At 41.2% G+C, this 27,352-nt stretch overlaps 1 protein-coding gene across 1 annotated transcript in view; it reads right to left on the reverse strand.

Annotated features, from left to right (window-relative positions):
* si (sucrase-isomaltase) overlaps positions 1 to 27,352 on the reverse strand; it is a 93,644-nt gene that overhangs the window by 22,666 nt on the left and 43,626 nt on the right. The window contains exons 20-40 of the mRNA XM_030066364.1: positions 27,090 to 27,146; positions 23,681 to 23,805; positions 23,312 to 23,400; positions 22,673 to 22,722; positions 21,430 to 21,606; positions 19,506 to 19,655; positions 18,391 to 18,597; positions 18,078 to 18,232; positions 17,091 to 17,259; positions 15,202 to 15,298; positions 14,147 to 14,259; positions 13,618 to 13,743; positions 11,558 to 11,686; positions 11,233 to 11,349; positions 11,036 to 11,098; positions 10,832 to 10,948; positions 9,314 to 9,404; positions 8,961 to 9,099; positions 5,669 to 5,802; positions 5,367 to 5,401; positions 4,645 to 4,761 (exon numbers count right to left, since the gene is read on the reverse strand). Coding sequence (XP_029922224.1) covers positions 4,645 to 4,761; positions 5,367 to 5,401; positions 5,669 to 5,802; positions 8,961 to 9,099; positions 9,314 to 9,404; positions 10,832 to 10,948; positions 11,036 to 11,098; positions 11,233 to 11,349; positions 11,558 to 11,686; positions 13,618 to 13,743; positions 14,147 to 14,259; positions 15,202 to 15,298; positions 17,091 to 17,259; positions 18,078 to 18,232; positions 18,391 to 18,597; positions 19,506 to 19,655; positions 21,430 to 21,606; positions 22,673 to 22,722; positions 23,312 to 23,400; positions 23,681 to 23,805; positions 27,090 to 27,146 — 2,457 coding nt within the window. The remainder of the gene's footprint in view (positions 1 to 4,644; positions 4,762 to 5,366; positions 5,402 to 5,668; positions 5,803 to 8,960; positions 9,100 to 9,313; positions 9,405 to 10,831; positions 10,949 to 11,035; positions 11,099 to 11,232; positions 11,350 to 11,557; positions 11,687 to 13,617; positions 13,744 to 14,146; positions 14,260 to 15,201; positions 15,299 to 17,090; positions 17,260 to 18,077; positions 18,233 to 18,390; positions 18,598 to 19,505; positions 19,656 to 21,429; positions 21,607 to 22,672; positions 22,723 to 23,311; positions 23,401 to 23,680; positions 23,806 to 27,089; positions 27,147 to 27,352) is intronic.

Genomic DNA, 27,352 nt, shown 5'->3' on the forward strand with positions numbered 1-27,352 from the left:
TATTGACTGCTGCTTAAGAAACTTGCCCACCAGTTCTGCCACATAGTGTACTGACCATCTACCATCCAGCAACGTTAAAGGTGACTGGCAACAGCTGTAATGTTTCTTTAAGGCACAGTGGCAGAGAAAGAGGACAGGGTGTACTGTAATTTTCTAGATATGGGCCAAGCTAAATGTATGTAAGTCAATTTTTTAGAGCAAACTGTAATGAGGACAAACAGTCTGCCAATGCACACACACACACACACACACACACACACACACACAGAGCTCCAGTGTGAGTGTGTCCTATAGGCCAGTTCTGTCTCATCTGGTCTTACCCTCAGCTACAGTATGTCATCACAGTATGTTCCTCCCTATGGTGCTGTGCATGCGTGTGTGTGTGTGTGTGTGTGTGTGTGTGTGTGTGTGCATGCATGTGTGTGTGTGTGTGTGTGTGTGTGTGTGTGTGTGAGAGAGAGAGAGAGAGAGAGAGAGAGAGAGAGAGATTGGAATGAGTTCTTGATTTGGGAATTGAAAAAAAAAAAAAAAATCATAAAATAATGCAATAAAATGACAATATCTCCCAGCTGCAATTTGGCTGGGTCAGGTTTGATAATATTTATTAACTATAGCCCAGTGGTTACTCAGCTGGCCTAACAGCACATTGTGGTGATTAAATACAGCACATTCCCATTATCTTATGACCCAAGGAGTTTACCATATTATCATTTCATTTTCTATGGAAAATTGCAAGATAGCAATTATCTGGTAACCAAGGAATTCGTATTGCTACTTCTGTTGTCACTGACCTTCCTGCCGCACTGCACGTTCTGCAGTCAGACTTGGTGGTCAGGAAGGTTATTGTCATGCTATTTTATTTGTGCTTATGTGAAACCGATTAATTGAATGAGAGTACTGTGTTTCTGAATGAGTGAGTGATGGATTTTGTGTTATGTTCATGTGTTATGCTTATGTTGGTGGGAGGGCAGGAGTAATGTAAGGCTTCAGGTTTAGAAAATTAAAATACCCAAATTAGGATTAATCAGATTGATAATAAAAATGTCAACAACTACCATAACTACCATAGCAACGATGGAAAACGTTAAATTCTGACAATTTACTGGCGAAATAAATCTAATAACTAACAAACTACAGATTATATACATTCACTAAACAAAGATTATGTAAACAATTTCTCGCTATAAATGTTATACATTACACATTTTGATGTGACACTGGGTTGTCACTCAGCATTGTGTCTGCTGAACAACAGATTGGATGATCTACTGAAGACAGATAATTTTAGTGTCTGTGTTTTCATAAATTAACAACAGGTAAGCCAACCAGCAAAATCTCCCCAAAAGTTTGTGCAGTCCTTTCAGAATGCACCTCCACAAATCTTGCATGACTCAACAGTCATGCCACTGTCTGTCCCTCCCCCACCTCCATGCCCACCCCTCCAAAAATAGAGTTTTTATTTGTGGAATAGAAAACGAGAGAGGGGGGTGATGAAGTGTGAGAGGTTGACAGAGAATCCATTTCATGGACTCTTCTAATTTATGGTCACATTTTCCTGTGTTAATAGGCCTTGCGGCACACACTAACTGCACACAGGTATGTATGCACACACAGACTTACTCACATGCTCATGATGAAATGCTCTGTCATTTGCATACACATCTTCCATATATACATATACAGTCTGCAATCTACCCTCTAATCTACCCTTTAAACTCCCCACCAACCCACGTGCGTGCGCGTGTACGCACACACACACACACACACACACACACACACACACACACACACACACACACACACACACACACACACACAAACACACACACACACCTCTGAGGTTGCAAAAACTCCCATCAGAGAGAAAGAAGAGCTTAGGCGAACAACGTTGTGTTCCTTTTGGGTGAATAACAATATACATTATTTGAATATGACTGTACCAGAGAAATTGCCTTTTGGTAGAAAAGACATCTCATTTAATTAATTCTGTAATTCTGCTCAGATATGACTGTGGACAGTGCAGTGTATTGCTTGAGCAGGGAAATTATCTGGAGGTCAACACTGGAAGTTGTCTGAGGGTAAAGAGACACTAGGCGTGACGAGGCTCTGGGAATGACTCTGCAAAAACTCTCTGTCTTGTTCTTCTCTCTTTCACTCTCTCACACTCTCTGACCTTGTGTAGGCTACCCTCTGGTTTAGTGTGTGGTGTTAATGCTTTGTTGTCAAACGCCTTGTTAAGCAGACTGGAGGATAAAGTTGCTAACTGTCGGATGATTGGGGATTTTATATGGCTGTCTGAAAAAAAGAAAATACTGCTTTTACAGTAGACTACACAAACACCTGACCTTGTTTCACTTCTCAATGTCTAAAAGCCTCCTCTTACCCCTGGCTTGTTCATGTTTTCTCTCTTTGCCTAGCACACTCCCCGTACAGCTTTTTTTTCTGACCCGTTCCCATGAGTCTCCAAATCGGCGAATCCTGTTTATTCAGCCTCACAGCCATATCATGCCAATATCGCCATCCTCCAACTTACTAACTTGTCACCTTGTTTTATTTTCTTCTCCATTCTTCCCCACAGGCCAGGTTTTTCTTTCTTTCATTCTTGAATGTCTATCTTCATTTTTCACTCCTCATCTCTATATATCAGTTTTCTCTTACCCTGTATCCTTTCAATTCTTTTTCTCTATCCTTCTTTTGCTCTTGTCTGCCCGCCTTTATCTCTCTGTCCAACTGTCACCTCTGTCTCCTGATGTGTGTGTGTGTGTGTGTGTGTGTGTGTGTGTGTGCGTATGTGTGTATGTGTGTGTGTGTGTGTGCGTATGTGTGTATGTGTGTGTGTGTGTGTGCGTATGTGCATGCATCTGTGTGTTTTCTGTCAGTTTTCCATGTTTAAACACCACTTAAAAAGCAATTATTAAATGATTGGAATCACAGGGTATGTGTCTGCATCTGTGTGTACGTGTGTGTGTGTGTGTGTGTGTGTGTGTGTGTGTGTGTGTGTGTGAAGTGGAGGTTAGAGGGTGGGCAGTGGTACCCAGAACACCTTGAGAATTCAATTATGTCCCCGCTCCATGCGGTTAAAAAGCACAGACACACACACACACTCTCACACACACACTGCTGTGTCCTGTCTCGTATTGCAGACTCCGGTGCAGGGAAATTTCACCCAGTGGGATCGATCTCCGGACGGGCGTTATTGGATTTCTCAGATGTGTTCCAACGCTCCTAAAGGTCACTGCGAGAATGAATGCCACCGACACTACACCACCAAACAAGTCTATCTTTCACTTTTTGTGAGTGTGTATATGTGTGTGTGTGTGTGTGTGTGTGTGTGTGTGTGTCAGAAAGAGTGCAACAGATAGAGAAAGTGACTTTGTTTGTGCTTTTTACAAAGATGAAGGAATGATTGTGCATGTGTGTGTTTGTCTGTGCAATTATGTTCAAAGACCCTGGGCCCAATTTTCATGGCACCACAGCTCACTTGGGCGTGACCAACAGATTTCTGGTATTTCTGCGGCCAGAGGCCCTGGCACAGCCACATCACACCTGCGCCACAGATATGAATGGGATTGCATTAAGAATAATAAATTAGCAGTAGCTGTGGTAGGAGCTGGTGCCATTCATGGACAATCCATCAGCTCCTTTCATTCCATGTAAAAGCAGCTGATTACCTGTCATGGCACACTGACAGTTTTGTAAGGGAGACTGTGCCTTCTGTCTATCTTTTCATGACAGCTAAGTTGCACTTTGATACCCAATTTATATTGACTCCCTTGTAATGGACTTCTGCACCCACTGTAGTGCAAGCAATATCATGGAAAGCTACACAATTACTGAACAGATGCCCATGTGAAAACATGCTATCTGCTTGCACCTAACCAAACTACAAATATGCCTGATATTCTCTGGCAGAAAAATTAGGGCCCTTATCCTTATACAGCTTCTTCATGTAACTTAACATCAGTACCATATTACTTAATTTGGCGTATACTTGAATTTATGCTCTTTTTTATCTCCATATAACTTAGATTAGTTTGATTCTATTTTTCTATAATCTATACTATAAAGTGACAGAAATGCTTCTTTAGACTTAAGTTGTCTTTATGTAGATGTGTAGGAGTACATATTGACAAAATTTTGAAAGGAGCATCAAATGTCTGTTCTGCCTCCTGATGCTGGTACCTCATTTGCATATATTGGAGATGTGTGATAAACTCTTTTAATATTAGCTGTTTGACATGCTACATGATTTGTGCAGTAAATGACATGTTGTCATTTACTAAACAATATATTGGCATTTACTGTGTCAGCTTATGATTATTTAATTGGCTATGCCATGTTTTATATATATCATTGTACTGTTTCACGCATGCTTGACAAAGTTACCTGATCAAAATGTCGCAGTTCTTTTGAGGATAAAATTGGGAAGTTTTGCAAATTACAGCAGTGTACAGGACTACCTCCTTTTTACCTGATCTACACTGTGCATTTATATCACAAACATTTATGTCAGCTTAAAAAAACTGCATGAACTTTCACAGCATGAAATAATGAGGTGGACAAGCTGAGTTAAATTGAATGTACCCTCTTCTCCGTCCCTGTAGGTTAGTGTCCACATTGTTTCCCTTTTTTGAAGGGACTCACCGGGTTGCCCTTGCCATTATGATTGCGTGAGTAGGGATAGAAGGCACCCAGCTGCATCCAGCGAAGACACATCTCATACTGAGCTGTATTGAAGAACCCACATATGTCCGCCCCCGTCTGAAAGACACAGGGAGAGAGAGCGTGTAAGAGAAATAGACAGTGAGATGGGCAGCAGGGTGGTGTAGTGACTAGGAGGTCCACCAATCAACACCAAAAAAATACTTCAGTGGTGCTGTTCTGTCGGTGAATTTGCTCTACAGGACATACGAAACAGCTTCTCTACAGAGACCAGTGAAGTATCAAATTATTAGTATTAGCATTCATATTAATACTAGTATTATTACATAGGCTATGGAGAGACAAAAAGCGAAGATGATCGATAGGACAAGAAAACTGTATATGATGTGGACAAAGACGGAAATATATAAACAAACAGACAGGGGTAAAAAAGAAAGAAAAAGCACAAAAGATACCCATTTCACATGATGACTCAACTAATGCTGAAATCTTATTTACAACAACAGACTAGCACCAAGCTTCTTGATGGGGGCAGGGCATGTAATTAAATATGCTTCACGTTGTATCTCAAGATGTCCTTTGATCAAAGGATCTAGCGAACAAAATAAACATCACTCAGGCCGCTGTAAATCTACTTTGAGAGGACAAGGTCACATCAATAAGATTATGTCTCGTCAGAGTCAAGATTAGACGATGATACTTACGTAAGGGATGCCAAACAAACTGAACTCCATCATGCCTGTGGAACAGAGGGAAGTTGTGACTTTGCTTCTGCATATGACTGCATGCAATGCAGTATAACCAATCAAATCACCTCTTCCTAACTGATAAATTCAAACAACAACTCATTACTGTGGTGCAAAAGAAATGCAAAGCAAATTATTATTAGATTTTTGTCCCCTAAGCAACTTATGAAAACTGCTGTTTTATCCTGTGAATTTTCATTTTTTTATTCCACACATTTTTTTTCCAGTCTCTAGTTAACAAATGACACACACATATATACCTATAATTGACTTATACAGCTGGTCCCAGCTGGCGTAGTTGTCCCCCAGCCAATGTCCAGCCCATTTGCCACTGGAGGGGTAGGTAGACCTGGTCACCACTATGCCTCTGCTTCCTGTCACATTCAGCAGTGAACTGCACACAAGCAAGAGGACCAATGACTTGTCTTAAAGTGAAAGCAACAATTTTAAAAAATATCCACAATGCCCCCTACACCCCACATTCCCACTGCCCAGCCTCTGCCCTTTGTTAATTATGTAGGATTTGTTAATTGATTCTTCTTGGGAATGGGACAAAAGTGCGAACAGCAGGTGCGACAAGAGCAGTGATAGCGAAAATATAAAAGTGGGTGCTGCATCCTCATGGATTCTTAAATAGTCACAGCTGTACTCAATCCAACGTATGGCTTTGTTAATGAAAATTCTTCAATAGTTTTGAACTGAATTAGGCGACTACTTGTGATTTTTGAGATCCAATCATGAATCATTCAGCAGCATGGCGCTAAAATGAGAAAATCCTTCAAACAAAGAACCTGAGTTCAAGACTCCGGGCTCTAGTTTCGCAGACCTGGCGAGGCGCGGGCGCAGCGCAGCTGCGCTGCGCCAACTGGGTGTGGCCAAGTGGATTTTGCAAGTTTGGCACGCCGTGCGCCTTGGCGCATCTACTGCGCCGTTCCTCCTACCGGCGCAAGGGAGGAGAGAAGGCGTGGTGTGGGTTTGACACAGCCGATTCACTTTAAACCAATCAAATGAGCCCCTGTCCTCGCCTTTAAAATGCGCTCGCGAAGGCGTAGTGGTAGTCTACACATTTGACATGGATGAAGAGAGCAGCCGCATCACACACGCACTGAGGCCAGTCTTGGCTGCTGCAATGTTGCTGGAGCTACCTGCCATCCATCTGTCCACCCATCCATCTAACTACTCATCCATCCATCCATGCATCTATCCTTAAATTCCTGAGTCCCCTGTCTTTCCATTACCTGCCTGCCTCGCATCTCTTTTTTTCCAGCTCTGTCACCGTCTGTTAAAGTTATTGATTTTTACGAGCAAATAAAAATTTTACTGTGAAGCCCCCATTTTTAATGAATGTTTTTACCTCAAAGGATAATCCTCGCCATATTCATATAAATAGCCTACATGTTTGTTTTGCAACTTTCGACTCCATCACTGATGCAACAACACACTAGAGATTAAAACAAAATCCGGTTCATGAAAGCTTTTACATTCGCTGTTCTAAACGACCAGTGTCTGGCAAGGAACCGATGCATTTTACATTTTCGATATGTGTGGAATCAGGGTTTCATTCATTCATTCATCTTCTAAACCGCTTATCCTCACTAGGGTCGCGGGGGGGTGGTGGAGCCTATCCCAGCGCTCATAGGGCGAAGGCAAGGAAACACCCTGGACAGGTCACCAGTCCATCGCAGGGCAAATCAGGGATTCCGTTAGAAAAAATTCGCACCGGACAACGTGACCGGCAGGTTTTCAATTTACCGGACAAATGTTTGAAATTCCGGTCAAATATTATCTGAATTTACTGAGCTTAAAATTATATGCAGGCTATATAAGAATGATATCAAGGCATGTCAATTTATAGCGTAATCTTTTTATTGAAAAGCAGGCTGTATCAAATAAAATTAGTGCCGTCAATTGACTCACGTGCGTAACGACTAAAATAAATAAATAAATATTGCACAAGCCTGTGCTCTTTTAACATGAACGTTGCATACAATTGCAAACAAAAAAACGGGCTCATATCATTTTAATAACGCGGCGTGCTGCCAACTTGAAATCAAATAGATGCAATAAAAACTTAATTCAGCAGCTGAATTAAAATCAAAAGTCTCAAGTGTCTCTCCGCAACTTGCAATGCGCATCAGTCTTGTGACCTTGTTCTGCCCCAGGCGACTTTGCTGCGCTGTTTTGATCCGGTTCTGCAGAAAAAAACCCTCTCTCTCCCTCTGGTACACCGGAGACAGGGATCACGCAGTCTATTTTTTTTTTTAATTACAAATAAAATTACGTGGAAATTGACTGTTTTAATAAAATTCAAATTGTGAATATTTTCACCGGACATTTAAAAATTACCGGACTTTGGCAGATTTTACCAGTCATAGTCCGGTGATTACCGGATAACGAAAACCCAGAGTGGAATATTTAAATATATATGGAAGAAAAACTGTGTAGTTAACAGGGGCAGCGCCAGACACCATAACTGGAAAAAAGACATCACGGTACTGGATACATTGTTTGACTGACAGGTGATCAGGTTGGGTTTCCATTACGCTGCCAAACGGTGCCAATCTCCTTTGATCTGACATCAGTTGTGACGGCACAGTCGATATGGAGATACGTTTATGTGCTGACTGAGATAGTAGCATTGAATAGTGGTTTCTGTGGGTATTTATTGCATTGTTAATGTGTCTGAAAATCTGGAAACCTGCCTGTGAGGTTGTGGTGACGTGTGCGCACTGCCCGCCTGTCAGCCAAACTTCCACTGCGCCAGCCACGCTGCGCCTTGCGCCGAAAGTAGATGTGGTTTCAGGAGGCGAGCTTTTGGCGCACCTCGGCGAAGCCTTTTGGCACGAAACTGTCACTGCGCCAAGCTGAATCTGTCGACACCTCCCCCTGCTGCGCCGCCACTCCCATCTCGGCGCAGATCCGTCTGCGAAACTTGGAAACCGTTCGCCTCGCGCGTTGCGCTGGTCGAAACTAGCTCTGCGCAGGGTGCGCCTCACTGCGCCACCCTGCGCTGCGCCGGGAAACTAGAGCCCTCCATGTCAGCAAAGATCCCGCTGTGAAAGTGTCCTTACAAGTAAATCGCTCTGCTGCTCTGTAGCTAACTCTGCAACCTGGCCTCTCTGTGGAGGGGGACAGGCAAAAACTAAATTTTGCCACAGGGATGAATAAAGCATACCATATTATTAACATTTGATGAGATGAGATAATTCCCAGTGTCTGTACTTGACTGGACAATATCGGTTATGTATCTCCTGTGGCTCCATTGTCTTTTAACGTGTTTGCAATAATATCTCTCGCCCCCCTCCTCTTGTGTCTTGATTAGATACTGGACATACTGTTACGCCATTTACAATACAATACCTGTAGAAACAGAGGTAAGCTATTGTTATGTCAGAAATTCAATTTATTTCCAATTAAATTCAACTTTTGATGACTGATGACAGTCAATGACAAAAACAAAAAAACAAAAATTCATGATGCAGTTTACAAAAAAAAACAAAGGAGAAAAAACATGCAACACACACTGTAGACACACAACACACACACACTCACTCATAGGTGGGCTTGGTTTGAGACCAGCCGTAGAGGCTGTGGACGTCATAGTGTCTGACTGGTGTCCCATCGCTGAGGAACTGCTGGCTGTTCATACACAGTGTCTTATGGTTCAGCCCGCGGTGCTTAGACTCCAAAGCTTTACAGAGGCCACACACACACACACACACACACACACACACACACACACACACACACACACACACACACACACACACACACACTTTTTACTCAAAACATGTATATCACAGCTTAAAAAATGATATTGATTTAAACCTGACAAGGACAAAAAGTAGCAGTGTGTGTGTTTGTGCATGTGTGTGTGTGTGTGTGTGTGGATATGTTCATCTTACGTGGCATATAGGGAGGGTTCTCCAAAAGTGGTGAACCAAGACACTTCTCTCCCACAGTGCCGTGGACAAAACTGGCAGGTTCATTCATGTCCTACAGAGAAGTGGTTAAAGGTGAATGAAAGAAAGCTATGTGGTGAGAACGATATAAAAATCTGGTAATTACACTTCTACTCGAGCATGTGGGTGAAGGTGTCAAGAGTAAGGTGGCTCTCACAATACAGTGGTATAATTGAAGTTTTCCTTTCTTGAAGACCACTCCTATGTCTTACAGTCTTAACAACACAAAATACAGGCATTACGCCTAGCCATGCTCTAAATGAGGAAAATATCTAAATCCATAAATGTGCACGTTAGCTCGCAAGCTAACAGTCAAGTTAGCATCCAACAAGCAAGTCAACAACATGGCCAAGCCAGCTCAGCATCGCTTCAGATGAAATGTGAGCAGACTCAAAAAATGCATGGAACTGGAATATCCTTGATCAATGACTGAAATCCCAGACTCATGAGATTTTGGACAAACTCGATCTCCAGTGTGAGAGTAGTGTACATGTCAGAGAAAATGATAAGGTCAGACCCAGTCAAGGTTATACCCGATTTTGTGGTAGAAAATTTTTCACCACTGGTACTGGAAACGGCGCACACTTAGCAGAGTGACCGAGGCTGAGTGAAAGTGGTCCAGGCCCAGGGCTTTCATACTCCTGTTCCATTACTGCCAGCAAACAGACTCAGACTTCATGACCTGAATTTCCATGGACACAAGATGATCCTGCTGTTTCCTAACCACCGTGCGAGCCTCGCCTGAAGACGTGCCACTTTCAATGAAGTGAAAACCAATCTGTAAAAGAAAAATTTCAGCCTACTGCATCCCCACCCCCACCACCACCGACGATCCCCCTCCACACACTCACACCAGTCCACCCATCCACAAGGTGCATCATCAGTGTGTAACAACAATCACACATACAATTACATAGAACTGCATTCACAGCAAGTTCTTACTGCAAGCCAGTTCGCTGCACACTCAGTTAGGATCCTGAGCTGAAATGTACAAGAGATAATTGACCCTGTCAAATGCCCTGGAGTGTTTAACAGCATATATTATGTTTTACAAGAAACCCATTTGAAAATACCTGATCAAAAGAGATTACACAAACCATGGATAAGCCAAGTCATCCACTCCAAATTCAACACAAGGGCCAGAGGGACTCAGTATTCAGCCTGTCATTCAGTATTTATTCAGCAGCATGTCAGATAATCTGGTGCTACATATGCCTATTAAAATCCACATGCCCACCTCAACTAATAAAATATAGCGCAGTGGCTTAACCCTGCATTTTTTATTATTATTTTTTAAAATTATTTATTTATTTTGCCATGGAGGTTTAGGAAAATGGAGACAAAAAGGAATACTGGTGATAATACTGGGAAGTGTATGAAGTCCATAAGAAGTACTTGGTTAATAGTAAATAGTTATTTTGCATTATTTATATATAAAGAGGTTATTTTCAGGTAACTCACAATCCAGAGGCCATCAAACTTCAGGGTTTTCTCATAGAACTCCTTGATCTCGCGATGCCACCACCTTGCTGTGCGGTTGCGGAAGAAATCAGGGAAAGCGGTGAAGGACCTGAAGAGCTGAGGATGGGATAAGGAAATGGTCGATACTGTGAAATCTGAAAAAAGTGTCAAGTGTCAGTGATGTGAATATGAGAAGTGCTGTACCTCTACTTGGGTATCCCAGTCCAAAGAGTCATCCACTGTTACATTGGGGAAATCAGGCCACACCTAGAAAGAAATGGATACTAGCAATCATGGCATTGATGCAATATAATTCAGCTGTTCTCTGTGTCTTTCTCTTTGTATCTCTGTCAGTCTACACATGCTTGTATATTTTCATCTCTTTCTCCTTTCCCTCTTACCTTCCCCCAGACAATGTCATCACTGAGCTCTTTGGGCCATTTGATGAAGACATCATCTTCTATGCCTCGCTCAAAGGCAGGGTAATAGCGAGTCTCATTGCCTGAGATGGCTGGATCCTAGAAAAGATATTCTGATTTGTCAATCACATTTTATCCTCCACAGCCAAGAGGAGCTTCTCAAATACACTCAGCAAGATTTTACATTCAAAGACATAGTCACTAGATCCATACTACAACATTTCATCATAACAATACTGTCCTGAGTCTTGTCAGTTAGTGTACATTAATATGACTATATCATTAATGTGTTGTATCACTACATTACCAGAATGATGATGAACTTCATGCCTTCTCCCCTCATGCGGTCAACAAGGGCAGGCAGCCCATTAAACTCTGGGTCCAGGACAAAGTCCAGCTGACGATCCAAGTAGTCAATATCTGCATATTGCACGTCCTGTAAGAGGTGTGAGGTAGAATTTAGATTAACTGAGGTTAAAACAGGCTGGTTTTGTGATCCTTAGCACAGTTGGCAGAACTGAGACGTCACATAAAGTTAGATTATCTAGACCTTGTGTGTTAAATCTTTCTCTATCAGTTTAATTTTTTTTTTTTTTTTTTGGACTTCATTGTCATGAAAGCATCAGTATAAATAGTCTTGCTGTGTACATGAAGGCAAGTATTTCATATTAGCTTTTGGTCAGTGGAGAATTTAGTTCTTGCATAGTCAGCTCCGATAACCAGAACCCTCTTCCATGGGCATAGTTGGTGTTTATCTAGATACAGCTGATTTCAAATGTGAATTTAAAAGGAGAAAATGTGTTTTTTGTCGTTAGAATGAATGATAATTTGCCAATGTCATTGCTATATTACACGCTTATGCCATATCAGGTGTCATTCAGCAACTTCTTGTGTTGGGGCTTCCCTCTAGTGAAAATCGAAGGTTGGAAAGTTTGTCTTAAAACTGTTTAGATGTGCACTCACTTCTTATCCATTACAGGGACCAAATTCCTCACACTAAATCAGTTCAGTCTATGGCAGAATAAGCTTGGCTATTGTATTTATACAGCCAAATGTGGTGTAGTTTATTTAATGGATCAGATATAACAGTAATAAGCTCTGTGTTTTATCCTTGTTAGGTTGCTTTTGAGATCATCTTGAATTTCATTTCATTATTTTATGAGGTCTGACTGTGTTGATGTATCTCAGGGCTCTGTGGGACACATGGTATTTTAGGTGAAGGGAGACTCGGGACCAGCTGGTAGATGGGACTCTTATCTGCCTTCAACTCTTGGCAGGTTAGGGATTTGTGATGCAATATCTGGGGGATCACTTGATCATAGATGAAAATTTAAATGTTCTTCTATGCATGTTTGAATACAAGGGGAGTATTGCCTAGTTTCCATTAATCATGTCTCACTATGAAGACACAGAACATGCTTACAAAACTGTATAAATGAAGATCAAATTTTTTATCCCACTTGACAACTATTCTATTTGTTTGAAGTCCCCAGATTTCCATGCCAGAAAAGATAATTAGTTCTCCTACAAACTGGAAACATCTGAAGACTGTGAAAACAACAAAGGACCAAAAACTTCAGATGGCAACAGAAGTCAGATTTCATTAGGTTAAACTCAGTCCATCCTGTAAATCAGTGTAGTCAGAGACTCCATCAAGTCCTCTAACCCCATCTCTCTTATGATTCAGTGTAGTTCATGCAATAAGTGCATACTGTAAAACATATTGTGGGCAGTTGGGTTGGGTTAAGCCTAGTCTCTGCTATTGAGTGGATGTCTTCATGCTGTACATCCTATTGTGTACAAGACATGCATTGAAAGTGCATTTACTTACACGAGGACAATTCGATGATATCAGTGTCTCTGTGCAGACAACCATACAGCAGACACGGCCATAGAGGTCAGTATTTATATTAAGTTAGACTGCATTTGATGAGATGAGCTGCATGCGGTCAATGTCTGCTTTCTATTCAATAAAGGTCAGTTTAAGCTACATATGCAGTTGTGCAACATGAAGTCGGATATTTACTTTATCCCAATAAGCTTGACTCAACAGACAGAATGATCCATTTGTTCCACAGCCTTATTAATTCTTCCCATTTTACAGTCTGTTGACAGTGGAGATAGACAATTATTTAAAAGCCGACATGGCTAACATCATGACTGGCTTACAAAAATACAAAATAGATGTTTAGATTTGCTTGACTGAAACCTGATTATGAATTTGGATGGGGATGTATGAAATGAGCATGTCTGCATACTGCTAGTGTTTTTTGTTGTTGATGTTGTTGTTGTTGTTTGTTTTGTTTTTTGTTTTTTTATTGCGTTTTTTCATACCAGCTCTCCATGTGTAGGAGAGAAAGAACTTACATAGGGTATGCCAGCTGCTCTCATGTCTCTGTATAGATCTGCTATTTCCTGGTCATTGGCATAACCATAGCGACAGAGCTGGAACCCAAGGGACCAATAGGCAGGTAGGACAGGGCGTCCAATCAGCTGTTTAGAAGAAAAGCGAACAAGGAAGTCAGAACACTTCAGTGCAGAAAAAGTTTGTTTTGCAGAAAAAAGTGGACAGTGTCCATGAAGTGTTTATTTGATTGTTTGTGTGTGTGCATGTGTGTGCATGTGTGTGTATGTGTGTGTGTGTGCACGCGCGTGTGTATGTGTGTGTGCGTGCGCACGCGTGTGTGTGTGTGTTTAGATTGGCTAGATGAAAGAACGCAATGAAGCGAAGAATTCCCAGCTGCTACAGTCCATCAACAGCGGCCCAGGGCCAGACACAAAATACATACACACGCGTGCGCACACACACGCACACACACACACACACACACACACACACACACACATGCACACACACACACACACACACACACACACACACACACAGTAGACTTACTTCAGTGTATTCCTGCACCACCAGCTCCGGGGTAGGTCCCAGGACCATGTAGAAATCCAGGATGCCTCCCACAGTTCGGTAGGTTATAGCAGGGGTACGCTGAAGAGTCACATCTAGACACAAAGTAAATAAGACATTTATACTCCCTTAAAATGTACATGGTGTGTGTGTGTGTGTGTGTGTGTGTGTGTGTGTGTGTGTGTGTGTGTGTGTTTGTCTGTGCATGTACTTACTTTATGCAGTAAATGCATGTCTGAGTGCTAAAAGCAGTAAATAAACATTATAGGGCACCATAGTTGGAAGAGGCGGGCAGAGGACTCAATGTTTGATGTTTAACTTTACAATTCCATATTTAAGCAAAAAACAGGTGACAGCTGCAGAAAGTTTTGAAAAGACAGACACAACAGTGCCCAGACTGCAAAAATAAACATGAAAAATAAATACTGGAATGAACTTTAATTGTTTTTGAAACAAACATTTACATTTTGTGCAACTCAAAAATGCAATGAAATTGCAATGTGCCGGTTAACATTAGTGTACAATTTTTTATTTAACATGAGACATGTGAACCTTGCCACTGAAATGAATAATTTGATTATTCGATTATTTTGGAAACCCATTTTCTAAAAAGATTCAAGTGATAGCAATTTGACCCTAACTCGGTTGTGTGTTTGTGTGTGTGTGTGAGGGAGAGAGACAGAGAGGGAGAGGGAGAGAGAGAGAGAGAGACAGAGAGAGAGAGGGAAAGAGGGAGAGAGAGAGATTCATTATGCATGAAAGTGCAAGTTCTACTGAACTGAAAAAGTGCAGTTGAGTAGAACTTGCACATTGCATAGTGTTGGCCTTATATAAGAGAGCCTGTCAAATGACATATGCTCAAAATATGGAAAATGGCCTCACTCATCAATACATAAATGCATTTATGCAGTAGCATTGCATATGTAAGTCAGTGTATGTGTGATGCATTTGCATATGCATGTATGTGCATGAATGCATTTGTGTGTGTGTGTGTGTGTGTGTGTGTGTGTGTGTGTGTGTCTGTGTAATCCTCTCACCCATAGCATTGCTGTTTAGCAGTAACACACCATGTGCATGGGCAGTGGTCTCAAGGCCCATATGGAAGGGATGCACTCCGTAACAATTCATCTTGTACTGTAGCAGAGAAACAGCAGGAGAATCAAAGGCCAGGGTGAGGGGGATGGACGCTGCATGGAGCGGGTCTGTTTGATGATTTCTATTAATGTTGGCTTGTGCGCCACTTTCCTATGTTTGTTTGTGAGCATTGTATTTACACCTGAGAGGGCATTCATCACTGTGTTTATGGTTATGACAGTGACGCTGCTGGGTACAATGGGCTTCCTTCGAGTACTGTCAACATCAGCAGCCTTCCCATAAGCAGGGGAAGAGCATTCCTGCATGCATCATCACCTCAAACATAAATTTGTGTGCACTGTCTGAAACATTTTCGTCAGTGTAGTGTACAGAACATAAGGACCAAACTATAGCTTTCTGGGAACTGTTTCCCAGAGTACAGCGCAATTTTGTGCTTTATCATCTGATGAAATTTATAGTTTAACTTTAACCAATTAGATTGTGTGACTAGGAAGAGTTATTATGTCAAAAACGGCATACTGTAACATTCACCATTTGACACCTGCATATGCACATCTGCCTGTCACAGTTGCAATATTTGCATTGGGTTTGCACTCATTTTCTGTAAGTACATCATGTACTTCAGTAATTATGCAAGCATAAGAGTGCACCATTCTTGCAGGAATGACTTGAGCTTCAGAAACCGGGCTATATGAGTGCCCGCTGTAACTGCTAAGAGAGTCCCACAGTTGTCTTGAGTGTTTAGATGAAGATGGAGCTAGACAGATGGGGAGACGAGGAACAGATAGAGAGATGGCAGGGGACAGGAAATCAGCCACTTTTGGCTGTCACCGTTCTGTGAGGAAAAGGCATGAGTATGTCACAGCCCATCAGCCTCCTGCACTTCTGGCACATAGGAACGTCTTAAAGTGTAATATAATGGCTCTGAGGAATTGACCCTGTCCCCGTGTCTTTTTTTCTGTTAGTGTGTGTATTTTCTTTCTGTGCATGTGTGTGTGGTGGCGATGGGTGGTGAAGGGGTCCCTGTGGCCCTGCTACATTGTGTGATGGTCTGAGTTAGCGAGGAGAAAGTTCATTAGCTTGTCCACTAACAAATAGTGACAGCAAATGACAGTGCTCACATGGTCTCTCTCTTCCTTGAAGTCTCCCTTACCCTCTCTATGTAGCACCCACGCATGGACATACATGCCCTTTTCCCCCTCTGACGCCCGCTTATGCACTTCTCTTATCTTTTTCGGTCACATTTCCATCCACTTTCCCCTTGCTTTCTTTTGTCTCTTATATCTTCTTTCTAATTCTAATTCCCACTCTCACAGAGGGGCCCCATTACATACGTCTGAACCCTGTGGAGTTGTCTTGACAGCTAAGCAATTAGGCCTGATAATGCTGATGCGAGTGGAAATCTCTTCCTGTCTGGCCCTGACACTGATAGGGAAAACGTAATGACACTTTAAAAGCACCACATCAAAGTGACATGAATGTGAGAAAGACAAGTTTACACACATTGTGGGGGAAGCTTGTTTACAAGTCACCTCTGTAAGACTTTTAAGATGCTCACAGCAGGATTTTGTATTTGATATATGTGTGTGTCATACGTCAGATTATCACATAACCTATTGCACATTCTAATGCTTGCACCCCTCCACCCACTACCCTCTTCCCCCAACAGGTTAACCTTGCTTTGTACCTCCATCCTTTGTACTCTGTCCTTAGAAATCATGATAAGGTTGAATGCTATACATGAAATAGAGAAATAAAAAATTACATCTATGTTGAGCATCTGTGCATACACATGTGTTGGTGTGTGTTTGTGCTTTAGAGTGTTACTCACGCCAGGAGGCTGGTCCTTGGCGAACATTCCCCAGGTGTGGTAATTGAGGTCGTGCCTGTAGGTGAGATGCTCTGTCTCTCCAAAGCCGTACACATACTCTGACGCCAGTCGAGTAGACACCTGGATGAACATGTCTGAGAAGGTAAAGCCTGGCACAGAGGAGTCCCAGCTGAGAGTAGAGACAGGAAGGATAAAACGAGAGTGAGAGAGAGAGAGAGAGAGAGAGAGAGAGAGAGAGAGAGAGAGAGAGAGAGAGAGAGAGAGAGAGAGAGAGAGAATTATTGTCAGAGGGAGTTATTTGCTTATTTGTGATAGCTTTGACACAAATAAGCATAATAACTCGTAGGAACTGCAGGCATCCCTTCTCTAAACTTCATAAATTTTAATTAGGAGCATTTCAAGTGACATTTTCAGAAAACATGGAAGGTCTACAACTATAAAACACAACATCACGCTGGCTCAAAGATGTGCTGTGAGTAGACTCTCCAGTGCTCCACTGCTTCATATGATGTCATCACTGCATGACTGCTGAACAAGAGGAAACTACTTTAGGCACTCGTATGCAGGGCAACTTTTTCACAGCATATCTGATTGGCTAATAGTGCCAGAGGAGTTGACTCAGCATTGTTACTTTAATCTCATAGGAAAGAAGTTCTTGCCAGGAAACAGTTGAATAGAATGTTTTATACTGTGTCTCACTTTATTGCTTGTTAATGGGAGCATCTATATTGCCCAAAAATTGCCTAGTGAATCATCACCCTAAAAGGTCTCTCTTAAGAGGCCATATGGGAGACGATTGCACCCTGCTTGTGAAATCAAAATATAACATTTAATACATGCACATTAACCTTGCCAGGTACAACAGCACACACACACACCAATAAAGATAAGTGACACATCTGGTATAAATTATAGGGCATGAAATGGATGTGAGACATAGGACATAACCACCTCGGCCCAATGAAACACCAAACCTGAAATACTCACATCTTGGTTCCTGTGCTCTTCCTAATCACTTGGATGCCGAAGGGATTTTTGGTGATGATAACCTTGTAGAGTCTCTTGTCCTCATTTGTCTCTGGAGTGGATGGGATGGACAGTGGCACTGGAACCTCATAACGCCTACTGGTCGGGTCCCAAATCTATATAGGGAGGACAGCAGGGTGTGAGAGTGTGTAAGTGTGTTATTAGGGACTGAGGATGTAAGGGAAATAGGGGAAGAAAGAGGGAGCTATAGAGAGAGGAAGGAGGGAGGCACTCTGTCGAAGACGAGACAAGATATCCAACATCACGCACACACCTTGAACTGCAGCATGTGTTCACTGTGGTAACGGATCTCCACACGGAGGTAGTTGATGTCAGGAGAGTCTGGGCGGCCACTGCTCTTGTACTTCCTATTCCGAGTGATATCTAGAGTCATGCCTGAGTCAGTCTCGGTAACCTCGGTGGCAGTGTATCCATAGTCTTTCGGATAGTAGCACCATGGAACACGTTCAAAGTGGCTAGGCTGAATTAGGAGAGAAAGAAATACAGTAAGGTTTACATTAATGACTCTAACTAGCAGTACTAAATGATACTATGATACTACTAATGATACATTTTTGTGTGCCTAATCACCGATGGAATTTAGGATGAATAGATAGAAATATGTACACTTGCACAGCCAACTGCTCTTGCAAATTCACTTTTTTTTTTTTGGCACACAAAACCATCTGGCTACACTCCAAAGGAAGCATCATTGGAAGCCGCCCAAAGGCTGGACCAATCAGCATCCTTTGGGGATGTATAGGTATAGTTTAGGTGGTGACAGAGGACCAAATTTAAATGCAGAAACATCATTACAGTAAAGTAGATTTTCTTCACAAAAAAATCAACAATCATGTGGTGATGTGCTAACAGGCTAACAACATGTTTACTGATACTCACTTTCACCACTGCAGTTGTGTGTTTAGCGTTGATGATCTCATACTATATCACATTGTTCATTTATCTGATTGGACAAGTTAACTAATTGTAGACAGATGGTTGATTCAATCATTTGGTATGTATTTTTGTAAACTCAGTGGAATCCAGAATGGAAATTAAAGAGTATGGTTGTGCAAGAACAAGAAAAAAAATTGCAGATGGATGACATGCACACAAATATTGAAATAAGTAAACCATAAATGAAACAAGTAAATGACAACCTGGATGAAAGCATGTGTGACTCATTTGGTTTGAAAGACATTTTATAAGACCAACACAAAAAATAAAAGAACAAACAACACAGAGAGACAAACAGACTGAAATAAATAAATGTGTGTGCTTCCAAGCACATACCTGTGTGTGTGTGTGTGTGTGTGTGTGTGTGTGTGTGTGTATGCATATGTAGACAGTGTACATGTGCATGTGTGCATCACCGGTGCCAGCCCTCACCTCCCAGATGCAGCCTCGTTCCTTGCACTTAGCCTCGTCTGAATTCTCCTCGGGATAGCAGTCGAAGCGCTGGTACTCCTCCATGACCTGGTCCCACTGTACAATGTAGGTCTTCCCAAGGGACAGGGAGAGACCACGAAGGAAGAGAACCTGCAGCAGGAGGAGACACAGCAGGTGTGAGACAGAAGGGGAAAGGGAAAGGGAGACGGACAAGGATGAGAGACAAGGGGCAAATCAAAGAGGATTTTTTTTTTAGGCATTTCTGAGCAAAAGTACACGTCCACTGCATAAACAACTGTTTTGACATGTATCTCAGAAGACATGGTCTGAAAAAAATAGAGGTCTAAGAAACGTTCACTCTTAAACAGGGATGGAAGAAGGGAGGGAAGAACGACACAAGACAAAAGGAGAAACAGAATGGTGGCAATAAAGGACAGAAGTGAGAGGGAGAAGAGAGGGAAGGGAGATAATACAGAAAAAGAGATAGAAGATGGAAGGAGGGAAGAAAAGAAGGGAAGAACAGGTAGAAGGAAGGAAATCGGTGGAATTTGGAAGGAAAGAGAGCGAGGACACTTTACATGCACTGAGAATATTGACAGCAGTCAAGCTTTTCAGAAAACAGAAAACAGCACTATTTTCTCTAAATGGAGGGACACACAATATAAAGGAGTCAATGCAATATATGTATTTATTAGCAGAGTTTTACTGTATATGGAAGAAAAGGAACAGCGCTTGTTGAAAACTATATTCAAGGCCCAGTCAGACTAGGCATACAAAGACTGATGGACGTGACAAGCCAGTGTTTAGGTTTAACAGCACATTTACCCTTCACCCCTAGGAAATGATTACCGCTGAGAGTCATTTGATAAATGCGTGCTTGTGTGTGTGACTAGACAGACCTTGAGGATTTACACGGGCGCAAACACAAGCACTGGCAGATAAACATACACACACACACACACACACATACACACACACACACACACACACACACACACACACACACACACACAGTGAAACTCTCTATAGTTTTATTTAACACAATGTCTTGGCACTTTATAGACTCTTGCCTCTTGCTCATAACCCTGGGCAGCCACTGTAGGATCATAGCTCTTACTTAAAGTCATTCTCTGTATCTCTCTCTCTCTCCCTCTCTCTTTCTCTCTCTCTCTCTCTCTCTCTCTCTCTCTCTCTCTCTCTCTCTCTCTCTCTCACACACAGACACACACACACACACACACACACACACACACACACACACATAAAGCTATTACCATCCTGACCGCACTGTAAATCATTATAATTTTCACACTTAAAGGCTAACCTTGAAATGTACAGTAACGGTCTCACTGAAATACATGACAGAGGCCAAGGGTAGCCACTATATTGAAATCATCCTACCGTGCATCCATCCTATATCAGTATAGCAGGATTTTCCCACCAAAATGGAGATACATTATGTAACTGTAAGAGTCTACATGATTACTCTTCCTCTGCCATGACAAACTACTCTTGTTCATATTTTGCTTATTCATTTCTTTAGTACAACAACCACTACCGATGCTAACAAACAATGGAATTGGCTCTAAATGAGGGATACAAATGGATACAAATGGACAGCATACAAATGACATGAGACTGAAGAAAAAAAAAAAAAGGAGAGAGTGAAAACATCCCAACAACTTATTTTGCACATTAATACTTAATATGACTGCTTGACTTCCTTTCCCTGCAGACATATCATTAATGTTGCCAAGTTTTATGTGCTTGTGTGTGTTCAACCTGTTACAAGGTGCCCTTACACAATGTTTTAATGCCTTTTAATGACTTTTATTGACTTAATGACAGTTTCCCTGAGTCGCGGTTATTGCTTTAATTTGAATACAAACATATACAGTATGTGTTTGTGCACGTGGGTGTTTACCTTCTTGGACGAGTCGTGGTGTATTTTGTCAGCAGACAGTACATTGGTGATATTGTTACCCTCTGTCACAGAGACAGACATGGGAGGGTATGGCACCCCGAGGACTGTGATGTTCTCAAATCTGAGGTTGTTTGGGTCCTGAAAACCAGCATGAGTAACCTGCATAGTCAGCACTCCCTAAAAAAAAAAAAAAAAAGAAAAAGAAAAAAAAAACCATAAAGGACATACCTTTTTTAATGTTTAATCCGAATCACATTTGAAGCACATTTTTGATTTTGTATTAAGTTATTTCAGAATTTATTTAAACAGGATTTCTCTTATGGGGTCTATATAAAAAGCAAATTTTTAATTTGTGGAAATTTTTAAATTCATGCCTGTTTGGAGAATTTATTTGTGAAAGTATATAAAAGTATTTCCTGTTACTCAAAAGACATATTTACATTATTACATTACATCATAATTATTACATTATTTACATTACATTACACAATGTTTCCTTTCGAAGTTTTCTTTTTTGCTGTTGTTGTTCTTGCTTAAAAAAAAAAAAAAAAAAAAAAAAATCAACATATCTTAACTGAACCAATGGAATGGAATAAAGATATGTCAAAATAAACAAACACAAATAAATGATGAAAAGGTCCACAAACATGAAAGGTAAGAAACATCCATAAATAGGGAAGATTAAATAAATAAATAGGCCCAGTCCTCTTTTGCTTCATGTTCATCTTCTGATGTGAAACACCGTGGATGAATCAAAGGCAAAAACAACTTAAGCTCACTTAAAAGTTTGCTCCGATGTGTAATAGCCGTGAATGATAACATTTGCTGTGATCACGCATGCCAAGTGAAGCTTTCAAATATGTTAGACTTATAACTCCCAGATCTCACGTCAGTCAGCGGAACAGCTGTTTTCTAATAGATTTCCTGTGTTAACAAACCCTCAGCCCAACACTGCAGGATTTCAGTTCCTGTGCAACAAATTATAGGAAGAACATGTCTAACATGCTGTAAACATGCCAGACAATCCACAGGGCTTTGGGAAGCAGGAAAATGAACCTGAACCAACACAGCAGCTGCTTTGTTACATGGATCAGACATGCTGCCATTTAAGGACCACGGAAGTCTACAGTTTCCTAGGGTGTGTTGAGTCCAGATCAAAAGAAATGTAGACTCATGCATGTGTGTGTGTGTGTGTGTGTGTGTGTGTGTGTGTGTGTGTGTGTGTGTTGGGTAGGGGGCTTACATAGACAACGGAGAACTTGTAGTGAATGTAGTTTCCATTTTGAACTGTTTCTGTAAAAAGAAAAAGGAAGAGATGTTTACCAAATGTCATTTTCTTCCTTCATGCTTACTATGTATCAGTTTCTACTTTTCTATACTAATATGGCTCTTTCTTTTCATTTTTCCTCCTTTCCACTTTCTTCTTTTTTCTTCTTGGTTTGCTCCATCCTTTCTTTCTTAAAATCTTATATATCTTTTCAATCCCTTATTTCTTTGTCATTTTTCCACATTTTTCATTTTTAAACTTTCTTTCTTTCATTCTTTCTTTCTTCCTTGCCATTTTGAGCTCCAATGAGAATGACATGAGAATGACTATAAACACCTCACGTTTACAGTCACTCGGCAGACTGACTGACCTTCACCTGCTAATTTGCCCAAACCACCAGTGGTTGACCTTATGCTTGACTCATGTGATGTCAACCAGATAAGAGCTTCAATTCAGCGCTCATATAAGAATGCCTGTAATGATGTAACGGTGATAGCAGAAAGCAGACCATTCTCTCACTCTGTCTCTCCTTCATTCACACACACACACACACACACACACACACACACACACACACACACACACACACACACAAAGTGAGGAAAGCAACTGTACCTCGTGAATCTCCATCATCCCAGAATAGCTCCCCAGCTGCCTGGCTGTTGTCGTCAAGAGCAATGATCAAACCCATGGGGTTACGACGACTAAAGGAGACACATATATGCGCACACACACACACACACACACACACACACACACACACACACACACACACACACACACAATCAACAAGATGAGAGAATCAAAGAATTCCTAAAGACATCTGTGCAAACATGAATCAAAGAGCAGAGGAGATGCAGTTTTGGTGTCCGTCTAGTCATGACGGTATGCATGGTTGCCACATGTTCTGAATATGTTTGACTGCTTGTTCAGCTCTTTCTACACAGGTGTAATAACTGTATATATGTATGTATGTGTGTGTACCTGTATGTGGTGGTGACAGCAGGCCTCTGTGTGGGGAGAATAGCTCCACCTCTGATGTGTAAACCAAGCTTATCTCCCGGTAGGTGCAGGGTATATTTTTGTTTACGCACTGGCAATGCCTCCATCTGGAAACAGGCAGGAAAACACAATAGGTATCAAAAGTGATGGGACTGAATGGACGATGACCACTGTGGCCCTTTCAAGATTTTAGATGAGGTGATGATAATGGGTCTGGAGAGAGTATACTGGCCTTGGCTGATCTGAAATGTCCATCTGCATATTATACTACATATTTACTTTTGTTCTAATTACAAGTAATGGTTTCATTATATTAACTCTGAACCCCAAAGCCAACAATACAGACTTGCTTGATACAGTAATTCAACTGTATCAGCCATGCTACTTTAAATTTTATGTTTTCAAACGTTCCTTGAAGGTGCACTGTGGGGAATTGCCAGAGGCTTGATTTGAGTGAGAACCTTTAGAGTCAGCTGATAGAAAAAAAAAAAAAAAAAAAAAAAAAGTAGAGTGAGCATGTAATTCATCAGTGAGCTGGGTGAATTATGAGAAACAAACAGACTGTACACTCAATTATGTGTATGTCCCATGTTCCATGTTTTTTGGTTTTTTTTTGTAAATCAGTTGAATCTAAATTTCCTCATTATAAGCGGCCCTTCTAAATTCTACATAGAGCACCTTTAACAGCCAACCGTTGGTTTAAAAGGAAGAATAATCCACAGGTAACAGCTAATTAACTGAAACATGCAGTACTGGTGCCTTTTGTGCACACATAAGCCTCACTTTGAGAGTTATTTGAGACTTTGAAAGATTTTCAAAAACGGTCACTTCAGGAGGGCTTTAAGTGTGTTATTTTCACATCATACAAAGTATAACTGTGCTGATTGTATAATAAGCATTTATTTAAAATTTTGGAAGAGCAGACAAATTCTCTTCAAACCTATATTTCTCTCTCTCTCTCTCTCTCTCTCTCTCTCCCTCTCTCTCTCTCCCTCTCCCTCCCTCTCCTTCACTCTCAGATCTCTTAGGGGCTAGAAAGAGCACAGTTAATTTCCGAACCCCTGAGGACTGAATCCTCAGACCAGCCTAAGACAATTTAAAACTCTCCTCTCTCGTTTCACTCTCCCTCTCCCTCCCTTCTTCTCCACCTCCTCCTGGTCTCTCTTGTGGTGTTCTAATTCTGTTTTTATCCTTTTCCCTCCATTCCCATTTTGTGTGCGTATGTGTCTGTGTGTGTGTGTGTGTGTGTGTGTGTGTGTGTGTGTATCCTATCCTATGCAGTACAGGAGAGTATGGGCATGTGTGGGCTGGAGTTACTGGAGCGTCCATAAGCAATTTCAGATCTTATCACATCCTCATTGTCTGCCTTAAGGAGGTCTCCTCTATCCTATTCCTCTCCTCTTCTCTCTAACCCGGTCCCCCAATCCTCCCATCTCCTCATTCTTAAACATAATTTTTTATCCCCTCCTTCCTCCTCTCATCTCCTTTTACTTTTCTCCCCTCTGTGTGTCATGCTTCTCTCCTGACCTGTCACTCTTTTTTTCTTTCCCCTTCCTCTCTGTCTCTTCTCCATCATCCTTTCTCCTCATTATTTTTTCTTTCTTCTCCATTTTGTTTTTCTTGGTCATTTTCTCTCCATCAACACCGCCTTCCTCCTCTTCCTCCCATCCCTTCGCCCAGATAATCACAGGGGACCAACCAGGACAAGGGCCGGCGGCAAGACAGCCAATCTAATCACTCATCAGATCAGTGGGCGCTTTACACTGCCACTGTGACGCCAAAATAAGGTCCCAAAGGAACTCAACACCTCTTTTGTCTCTCTGTCAGGGAGACAGTCCCTCGCTTGTCTTTGCTGTCCCCTCATTCACTCTATCTTTGTCCAATCTCTTGCTGTGTCTTATCTCTCTCGTCTCACTGTCTCAAATAAAAGAACTCGAGGCAAAGGCTTTTACATGATTCATGTTCTGCATGTATCATAGGTGTAACATAATAGTGATAAGCTGCCAGTGCAAACATTTTTTGTTTGGTGCCTTTCCTCTCTTTCCTCACTTATTTATCACAAAAAAAATAATAATAAAATAAACTAAATAAATAAATAAATCAGCAGTCATCTTTTATCATAAAACAGGTATGTGGGAAAATGACACATACTACAAATAGATCAGCACCCATTACTGTTTTAAGTGTTCACAGTCAGGGCAAGGAAAATGTATTTACCTAGTACATTTCATACAGCAAAGCAATTCAAAACACAAACAAAAAAACCCCACAAAATGTCATAAGGAAGAGGAACATAAAAATAATAAAATAATTTAAAAATAATAAAGACGAAAAATGAAAATGAATATGAATAAAATCTAATTAAAATTTGATACAATGAGGAACAATAACATAAAATTGTAGCACAATTAAAGTGTTATTACAGGCTCAAAATTAAATAAAAAAAACAGAAGCACAAATAAAGGTTTTCAGCTCTTGCATTTGGAGCAGACCTCAGATCCTCAGATGCAGGTTACAGCTAAAAGTTACAGCACCACAGTTTAGTTTTGATCCTGGGAATAGTGTGCAAACCAATCCCAGATGACCTGAGAGGTCCAGAGGGTCCGTAACACTGAAGCTGATCACGAACATATCTTTGCCCTTGACTGTTTGATGTTTTATAAACAAAGAGCGTGATTTTGAAATCAGTTCTTTGACTCACAGGTTGCTGGTGCAGTGATCCCCAGAGCTCAGTTTTATTAGTCTTTGACAGAACTCTAGCAGTCAGTAAGACTGGCCTTGAAGATCATCTTCACGAGCAACCAGGTTATTGGTTTTGCACACACTACTAGTTTTTGCACACATTAAAAGCTTTAGGTGTGAAGCCTAATGAAGCCTAAAACCTCAACAGCCTGATCTCTAAATCACCTATTTATCTTGCTTTGACAGATCAACCACATAGCACAACACACTTAGTTAGCAAGGGTGTTTATACATATTGCCTGTTGTGCAGTGATACATGACACTGACAAAAGAAAGAACATACTTCTCATGTAGTTGCATGTATTTAATTGTATTTATTTATTTATTTATTTATTTATTTATTTAATGTTATTTTATTTATTCTGGAGGGGTGGGGTGGGGTGGGGGGACTACTTAGTCATTGAAACTTGTTTTTTTGCTAAAACTCTTCAGCACCAATTTGGAAGACGTGCAGCATGGAGTAATTTCCATGTCAGTGTGCACAGGTGTGCACAGGCATGATAACAACAATCATCATCATCATCATCATCATCATCATCATCATTATCATCAACTATGTCATACAATTCAAAATAAGCATAATGTTAAATGTGCACAGGCAACATGACTGTGGTTTGCAAGAAACAGTGTGTACAGGAAGTAGTCTTACTGTCTCGTAGTTGTACCACAGAGCATCTGGGAAGTAAGCTTCCAGCATATCCACTCCCTGCAGAAAACAACCAGAATTAGGAAATGTGTTTACATACTTACATCGTTGAACAGTGAGTTATTTTGAACAGTGCGTTTACACATCTGATTTGTAAAGTGGATTAGTCCTGAGGAGATGAATAAGTGGCAAAAGAGCAAGCAGCCAGCTTTTAATTTTGGGTCATCACCAGCGTCCATGCAAAAGTATGCTTGTCAGTTGATCCA

The sequence above is a fragment of the Myripristis murdjan genome, chromosome 13, assembly GCF_902150065.1.
Source record: "Myripristis murdjan chromosome 13, fMyrMur1.1, whole genome shotgun sequence".
Lineage (NCBI taxonomy): Eukaryota > Metazoa > Chordata > Actinopteri > Holocentriformes > Holocentridae > Myripristis > Myripristis murdjan.